The 9,755-nt window shown below is 34.6% G+C and overlaps 1 protein-coding gene across 1 annotated transcript in view; it reads right to left on the minus strand.

Annotated features, from left to right (window-relative positions):
- Rundc3b (RUN domain containing 3B) overlaps positions 1–9,651 on the minus strand; it is a 163,990-nt gene extending 154,339 nt beyond the window's left edge. Inside the window, exon 1 of the mRNA XM_010632934.2 lies at positions 9,536–9,651. Within this exon, the coding sequence (XP_010631236.1) occupies positions 9,536–9,651 (116 nt within the window). The remainder of the gene's footprint in view (positions 1–9,535) is intronic.
- Between the last annotated feature and the right edge of the window lie 104 nt (positions 9,652–9,755).

Below are 9,755 nucleotides of genomic sequence, written 5' to 3' on the forward strand. Positions count from 1 at the left end.
TCCCCCAGAAGGCTGCTGATGGAGAGATTACTGAAGCTGAAAAGCTGAAAAGCTTTTGAAATATCCTTGAGAAGGCTTCAAACATTTTTCCTTGATCAGGGGTTTTGGTGGCACAAGGTCTTGTGGGGGTACACGAGACTAAAATCCTAAACAGAAAGCATCTGAAAATCAAGTGAAATATTTGGTAGTTTGGGCAGACAAAGTAATAAATAGTTTAGGTTCTACTTCAAGAGGGTATTATAAAATAAACCAAATCTAGGTTATTGGCCCTGAAGATCCATGTGCAAGTAACACATTGTCTAAGACTCACCCGAGCTGAATTTCAGCCTGGGCTCAGCACAGTCATCTTCTGGAGGAAGATAACATGAGTACAGGAAAGTGAGCACTACTATATACTACTGGCCATGCAGAACAGTATACTTTGGGCCATATTTTTGGAGTTTTTTTGTTTTGTTTTGTTTTGTACCAGAGATCAAACTCAGGACCTTGTGTTTGTAAGGCAGGCATGGTGCCACTGAGCTAAATCCCCAGCCTTGGGCCATATTTTTTAAAAAATTGATTAAAGTATTCCATCCATTTACCTCACTGTGGTCTCTTCCACTCTATGTTATGTTCTTATGAGTACTCCGATACTTAATAGCTAACAAAAAGATTAGTATAATAGTACTGAAAAGATAACAAACCTTCAATAAAAAATTAATACACCTATATAATGTTCAATTAAAAATTCTATTAGATATAAAATAAAGATATAAGCTGGGCATGGTGGCTCACACCTATAATCCCAGCACTTGGAGGCTGAGGCAGGAGAATCGCTGTGAGTTTGAGACCAGCCTGGGCTACATAGTGAGTTCCAGGTCTGTCTCAACTACATAATGAGACCCTGTCTCAAAAAAACCAAAATAATAAATAAATAAATAAGAGATATATTTTAACACATAAAAAAATTCTAGACATGCCAAAAGACAAAACTAGGAAAAAAAAAGGAGAGAGGTGGAAGGAAAAAAGTAATGCAGATAAAAAGAGGATCCTATTCTAGATCAATGGCAACTTAAAAGTAACTATGATTAATATGTTCAAGAGAACATAGAAAAAAAAGAGTGTAACAGACGAAAAGATAATTCTTTTCATGACAGAATTAGATTTTTAAAAGAAATTAAATAGAAAATTCAAGAACTACCTAGAATTTAAAAGCCCTTCCATGGATTAAGCAGTGCAAAAGACCACAGCAGATGACATGATTAACGAATTGGATGAGAAGTCAACAGAAAACATACAAACTGAGGCAGAGAGAAAAAGAATGTAAAAATACAGAAAGGAGTGAATCAAGTGAGGCCTGGGAAAGTCTAACAAAAGTAGAAGTGGAGCATTGAGACGATAATGGCCAAGTTTTTTCTAAAACTCATGGAAGTGAAAAAGGTAGATATTTAAATAAAAAATAAAAGTGCAATTACTAAATGTGAAGCATAACATACAATAATCTCATAGAACTGAAAATATGTGGAGATTTTAAGTATATTTTATGATAAGAGAAAGTAAATAGTTCAACCACTACTGGAGAAGCAGTTAAAGTTACAATTTTCATTGGACTATAATAAATAAAAGGTAACTTTCCAAAGAATAGAAATTAAATATTTTATATGTACATATAGAGAAAAACAGATAGAATACAGTGGTACCTCGGTTCATAGTTCACAATCTTAATTTGTTTTATGCTTTGGGGGAAGATGGGTGCATTTGTGTTTGTCACCCAATGTGGAATCTGTGCATGGAAGAAAAATTCTGTCAAACACTTTTGTTTTTTGTTTTTTTTTTTTTGGTATTAGGGATTGAACTCAGGACCTTGCAGTTGTGAGGCAGGCACCACTGAGCTAAATCTCCAGCCCCAAAGACTTTTGTTTGAGAAGTGAATTATTTGTGAACAGAAATATTTGTGAACCAAGGTATTATTGTGTATGACTAACCAGTTCACAGAATGAAAGACTGATTAGTAGAATAAATAAACATAAAACTACTAAAGTCTTAGTTAGTTTCTTGGCACTGGAATACAATGCCTGATACCAGCAATTTAAGGGAAGAGAGGTTTGGTTCCTGTTTTTGGTACAGTTGGCTGGCTCCAAAGCAAGGAAGGCATGGAGGCCAGGGAAAGAGCCAGAAAGGGAGATGTATCTTTCCCATCCATACCCACAGGGACCACCTATTCCAACCACATCAACCTCCTAGCATCAAGTCAGCTACAAGGACCCATAATACAATCACCATTCCAAAGCCCTCCCATGAGCTCCTGAGGCTTTGGGTGGGGGGCATCCAGATATAAATCATAACTAAATTACAAGGCAAAAAAAAAGTAGAGAAAAAACTAAGATAGTAGCTGTAAATTCAAAGAAAATAACATCATGTATAATGACCTAAATACCGTAAATAAAAGACTAAAATTATAAGACTACATAACTGCAAAATCTGATTCTATTCTGCCTAGAAGAGAAACTAAATATCCAGAAAGAGTGAAAGATGGAAAAAGATATACCACACAAATATTAATTAAAGACAATAGCATAGAAAGGGACATTTCATGACCACAAAGAAGTCAAGCTGCAAAGAAAAGATCATAATTCTAAATCTGCACACAACTAAGAAATATAACAACAAAATATTCACAAAGAAAAATGACAACTAAAAGGAAAAACAAACAAATCTAAACTCAGGTAAACTTTTAACATTATCTTACATCTCTCAATACCAAAAAGACTAAGCATATAAAAAACTAGTAAGGATAATGAAGATATAAATGACACAACACACTAGGCTTGACATGTATACAACATTCAATCAACAATGACAAAATATAATTATTTTCAGATGCACAGGAAACACTTATGAAATTACTGTGCACTGCATCATAAAGGATCAAAAAAACTCCAAAAGCCTGAAATCTTTTAAATATGTTCTCTGCAGTGGAATTAGTTAGAAATATATAAATGAAATAACCAGAAGAATTTCAACTGTTTAAAAGATATACATTTTTTAAATAATCCATGAGCAGAAAGACAAAATTAGTAAGATCAAAAGCTGATTCTTCAAAAAAATTAATAAAATGTATATAGCTCTAGTAAGGAAAAACTGAGGAAGATACCAATTACCAACCAAGTAAGTTAACTGGAGATCACTATAGATCTTATGAACAATAAAAATATTGAGAGGATATTAAGAAATACCTTAATAAACTTGATAGTATAAATGAAACAGACATATTCTTGTAAAACTTAATGAAACTAGGGCCGGGGATTTAGCTCAGCGGTTTGGTGGCCTGCCTTGCAAGTCCAAGGACCCGAGTTCAATAGCCAGTACCAAAAAAAAAAAAAAAAAAAGAAACTGATACAAGAAGCAGGTAATCTGAATGGTGCATTCACCATTAAATTGAATCTGTCACTAAAAGATTTTCCACAGACTATCTGTGGTTCAGATGCTTCCCTAGTGATTATTCTAAATATTTAAGAAAGAAATAATATAAATTTTATATACTCAATTTTAGAACAGAAAAAAGAACATTTACCTACTTGTTTCATAAAGGAAGATAACCTTAAAGACAAATATCACACAAGGATATCGCAAAGGAAATTAAAGACCAATCTCTCCCATGAATAAATAGGGAAAAATATCAAATTAAATGTTAACTTTCCGAATACAAAAATAATGTCAGAAAGATTAATATATCACAACCAAGTGTTTTATTCTAGAGTGATTTTACATGCAAAAGTTAATCAATATAATTCACTACATGAACAAAAAAACAGCAAAGTCATGTTTATCCCTGAAGATTGTTTAATGGAAAATGACAGCTGCACCCTAAGAGTTAGTATGCAAAATGCTAATGATACCCAAGACAATCTTCAAAAATAAGGGTAGGAAACATATCAAATACCAAGACATTTTAAAACTATAGTTAATAATCTAGTATGGTAATAGCGCAATAGGCAATTAGACCAATGGGACAGAAGAGGGTTCAAAAGCAGCCCCACAGCAATCTTGTCACTTGATACAGTACATGTGCTCCTTGAAGGTAGTGGGAAAAATACAATCTTCACAAAGTGGTGCCTGGTCAAGTGATCCTTAAGGAAAATGTGTAATCATGACTCCTACATTCAACACTACAGTATAAATGAAAATGAACTCCAGACGGATTTTTATATTAATTTAAAAAATGAAACAATATGTTTAAATACCACGTTGTTTCTCTAGAGTGAGAAAAAATGAAGAAAACAATAAAACCTTTAAAAGAAAACAGAGCGATATTTTCATTACTTTGGAGTAAGCTGATTTCTTAACTAGTTTACAGTGTTAACAACACAGGAAATTTACAAACTACTTTAAAAGTAAGAACTTCTATCAATCAAAACATACTACAGATACGCTGGGCGTGGTGGCTCACACCTGTAATCCCAGCACTCGGGAGGCTGAGGCAGGAGAATCGCTGTGAGTTTAAGGCCAGCCTGAGCTACATAGTGAGTTCCAGGTTGGTCTCAACTACATAGTGAGACCCTGTCTCAAAAAACCAAACCAAACCAAACAAAACAAAAATATACTACAAAGTGAAATAAAAAGCTACCAAATGAGAAAAGCAAAAAATACATGGAGCAGGGCTGGGGATTTAGCTCAGTGGCACTGCACCAGCCTGGCAAGCGCAAGGTCCTGAGTTTGGATCCCCAGTACCAAAAGGGGGGAAATACATGGAGTAATATGCTTGTGCTATGTGTACTTTTCTTCATGTGGAAATCAATAAAATCTATATTAAAATGTAGGAACACAGCAGAGCTAAGGATAAGGCCAAATACATTATGATGTTCTACACACCCCTTAGAGATTAGCCACAGATTTCTTACTAAGATTTTTAAGAACTATACAAGTAGAAGTTAACTATAAAGAAGTTAACTATACAAGTAGAAGTAGAACTTATGTGGTTACATATCCATGTATCTAGTAGATATACAAATCAAATGCATAGAAATACAGCACTAAAATGACATGGACCTATCACATAGAAATCTTCACAAAAAGAAACTACTTTCTGATATAAGCAATGCTTCTTGATAATAATGTCAAGACTCTGTGATTGCTTCTATTGATGATCCTCAGTTTGCACCAATAGTGTCATTAATGCACAATTGGGTAAAAGTAACGAGGGCAGCAGAGTGGAGAGCAATGCAGTCTACATACTCAGCTGCTCTATGATGTGGTATGACCCAGGAATATACTTTATAAATCTGTAACTGTGAAGAGCAGATAAGCTCCAAACATGCCCCCATGAATGCTGTGTCTCAACTAAACTCTTGGCATTTGTCAAATGGCAAGGAAGTTAAAACAAATAGCCCTTACCAAATGTCTGTGATTTGTTTTGAATGCAGTTTAAGGGGGGGTAGAGGTGACTTTTGTAAATGATGAAAATTCTACGAAGACCAGTAGCTGAAAAAATCTCCATTTTGAACACCTACTAGTAGTAGGGCCCTAAGATTCCTAAGAAATGACACCAAACTTGCTCCAAAGCCATAGATTTAACTCAAGGTCCCAGGCCAAAGTTCGACTGCATATACCATGATTTTAAAAACTGTAGTCAAAAGTATTATTATGGACAAGGTCTGAATAGTCTTATGAAGCATACTCAAGGCAACAACAACGTGAAAAATGAGTTAAGACATTTAAAGTATGTAAAGGATTATACTGCCAGTAAAAATTCAGTGAAGGTTCACTTATCTCTAACAGACATAGTTTCTGATTATTCAGCAACCAGAATATTAAGAGGTTCATATTATTAAATTTTACTTACATGAGTCAGGCCTCTGGGCTTTTTTTTTTAAGCATGGAAGTTTATCAAATTTCCCAATTCACAACAATTAGAATCAGCATGTCAAGATGGAAAGTGATAAGAAAAGAGATGATAGCAACAGACAAATTGTAAATTACAACAGCTAACTTTAAAGGAAAAAACACAAAAACACAACTCTATGTAGGAAATGTAATAGAACCATTTAGCCAAAAGGTCTGAAGGCAGCCACTGTATAGTGCACATACTCACAAAAATAGGTCCAGAGTAAAGTCAACAATAAGATCATATTACGTTATGCACAGTCTTTCAAAAGAAGGTATGGAGGACCAGGGATTTAGCTCAGTGGTACAGCGCCTGCCTTGCTAATGCAAGATCCCGACTTTGATCCATGGTACCAAAAAAAAAAAAAACAGTAGGGAAATAATCCTTTTATAATAACTAATTTATTCAAAATGTTTTAAATATTTATTGTGGTTTAAGTTTGAGTGCTTAAATCATAAGCGTCAGCTATACAGAAGATTGTATTCACATTAAATAAGTAAAGCACTACAGTTGATGGAAGAATTCTAAGCTTAAACATTAGTTACACATAAAATATGAGTTCCTCATTCCCTGATTACACTGAAAAAAGAAGTGCTAATCTAATTCAAAATAATATTCAAGTTCTAAAGTAACATGTTGACCTAAAAAAAGCTAAGTTACTAAAAGTATTTTAACTATGAAATCATCATTTGTTTCCACCCTGTTTAACCTCATCACATTATCTCTTCAAATCCATCTTGTGAGTCCATTTCTGCCCATAAGACAGGAAAATGATGACTTTGTGTGGGAAGCTTCTCTTACATATTGACTTAAAAGCTTGACAAATATTACTTTAAAACGTCTATGCAAATTATTAAACATGTATAATTTTCCCATAAAGTATTGTTAATCCATTGAAAGATCATAGGTTTTAATTCTCTTTGCATGCACAACTAACAGAATATATCCGCTTTTCAGTAAAATTAACCATAGAAATATGACTAATAATTTTCTATGGATAAAAAGTATCTGTGAAAAAGAAGTCTGAAAAACTTTAACAATTAAATTTTTCAAAATTCTGAATAATACAAAATATATAGGGAATATACGAGTTTGTGTACAGAGCCAAAGTCAACCTATGAATACTTTAGGATTCAGTATGAAAGATTTAAAGTCCTTAAATGACCTACAGGTATATGTTCTCTCAACCACAATCTGTAGATTTTTAAAATTTTTTATCACAACAAATTTTATAAAACCATACTTATAGGCTGAGAAAATACCATACAAATGTTTCACTATACAATCTATAATGTTTACTGGAAAGAAGTGAATCATTACATACACAATCATAATACGCCAAAATTCATATCAGCTTTTTTCCTGATTAACCTACCTAAACAACCCAATTCCAAAATTCAAAACTATACTAATATTGCACTTGGTAAGCCTTTAATACACATGTTTGTGTAGTTCTGTAATACGACTTTGAACCTAAACCCAGACTATGCCTAAACTGTTTCAGGTCTAAGGAAAGAGCATTACATTGTAAGAAGATACAGTTGAATGGTTTGCAATAATGGGGCTTATTTTTCTTTATTTTGGTTTTATAAACTGTTCAATTTTTTCAGAGCACTGGTAAAGAATCACAAAATAGGAGGTACATTTCAAAAAGGCTTTCCATTTACAAGGAAAACACATATGCCTCATCTATCTACTCATCTAGCTACTCTGAAGTTACTCTGCTCATATTTTGAGAAATTCAAATATGAACACATATGCTTTACTTTCAGGGCTATTTCTGAAGGTTAATCACTTATCTAGTTCTACATTATATTACAGATTCCTTGGCTTGTTATGACAGTATTAGCAATGACAAAGTCAACAGCAGCACTTAGTTATATTTCCACTAAAAGCAACTTCTTCCAAATTTAAATATCAAATGATCTCTGATTTGAAATGTTAAAAATGAATTCATTAAAAGACATGGCTGAAATACCTAAAGATTGGACAATTCGAAATAGGAAGAAAGGGGCTAAAGGTGTAGGGGAAGTGGGAAGGGTAGGGGAAAGCTAATAAGGGAAAATAAAAAAATATGAGAAAATGAAAAAAATGGAAATGAACTATTTGTAAAGGGGGAGGGGAGGAGGGGTGAAGGGAGGGCAGGGATAGGGGAAAAAATGAGAACCAAGATCTGTCATGTAAAGGTACAAGATCCCAATAATGAAACTGTACTGTATACCTAAAATGTACCAATAAACTCAATGAGAAAAAAAAAAAAAGATAAGTAGCTCCGAAAAGTAAAGCAGCGTAAATACTTCTTCGTTCATTTTGCCTAACTTAAAACCTACAAATGGCCTATGGTGACTTTTTTGAAACAATAAAAGTCATTTAGACAAAGACCATGTAATAAACCCCATTACCCCATATAGATGACCATTTTTTTGCACCATCAACTATTTAGACACAACAGATTTAGTATTATCCACATTAATAATTACACAAATTGAAATCTACCCTAGAAATAGAAATTTATTTTAGGTCCTATACTAAATATAAATACAAATCCTCCTTTTCCTCAATTTCCTCTGCTGAGGGCACAAGTGAAGAGTAAGTGATTTAAAAACCAAGATTAAAATGGAGAAGCGAAAGGAATAGTGGCAACACTGAATCTCTTCATTCATAAATATTTACTGTCTGTCAGACACAGGGAAAAATTTGAAAAACACTATGCAAAAGCCAATGAGATTACTGTCCTGGTGAAGTTTAAATCTGATGATAATATATTCTATGATAATATATTCCCTCAAGGAGCATGGTGTGTGCTGAACTCTGATTTGCAATTATTCTCATTTTTTAAAAATAATTATGTTTTAATATCTATAAAGGCCTAGTGTACTGTTCTATTTACCTAACAAAATATTTTCCTCAATTTAAAAGGATTTAATAAGGCCTATCTCCCTCAGAAGGTTGCAACCTACACAGCACAAATGGTTAACAAGTTCTATATTATTTTACTATTTAACAAGCAAAATGTCATACTGTCAAGAGGCAGATGTTCCTGCTAGGTAGATGAACATTTATAATATTCCAAATTTTTAAAAAGTCACTCAAAGGTAGACGTGGTGACACACCCGGGAATCTCAGCACTCTGGAGGCTGAGGTAGGAAGATTGCCACAAATTTATTATCAGCCTGACACTACACAGCAAGACCTTGTCTGTGAAAGAAAACAAAGTCACTCAAAGTTATTAAACATAAATCCCATTAAATATTTATGTTCCGCTTAAAATGCTACACATTTTTACACACGATGAAACTGAGAAAAAACTACAGACCTGGATTACAAAGGAGGAAAAGGTTTCATAACCATCTTACTGTCACTCATGATTAGGTTTATTGGAAGAGATTTTAAAACAATTTAAGAGTTCAGAGAAGTTTCTCAAAAAATGGATGCCTACAATTTCATCTTTAAAAAGACATGCAGGCATTGGACTTAAAATAATAGCCATATTAAAAATCCATTCTCTCTGGGTACTAGGCTTATAGAGAGTGAGTATTCCTTTGTTTCTACATGCTCCAGAGGAAAGGGAAACTACACGCAGAATTAGAAAATGCCCCAGGGAAGCAGGCTAGGAGAGCCTCCCGACGCGATGACTAGGTAAGCCCCAGCTGCACGCTCGCGCCCGCGCACAGGCACTGACAGCGCTGCCCGTGGTCTGCAACCGGACAGGGCACAGCCACAGCATACAATGGCTGCTGCAGAGCGGTGGGCACCAGTGTGCGCGGGATGACAGGGAGAGGACACATGTGGACAACCCAGAAGGACAACTGCACTCTGACGGGGCGGGGGGGGGCCTGCGGTAAGATCAGTGACCTCCGCGCCGGCAAGCTGGCTGCCAGCCCGACTGCCC

This window comes from Fukomys damarensis, unplaced genomic scaffold (genome assembly GCF_012274545.1).
Source record: "Fukomys damarensis isolate Sample0158 unplaced genomic scaffold, DMR_v1.0_HiC HiC_scaffold_4, whole genome shotgun sequence".
Classification (NCBI taxonomy): Eukaryota; Metazoa; Chordata; class Mammalia; order Rodentia; family Bathyergidae; genus Fukomys; species Fukomys damarensis.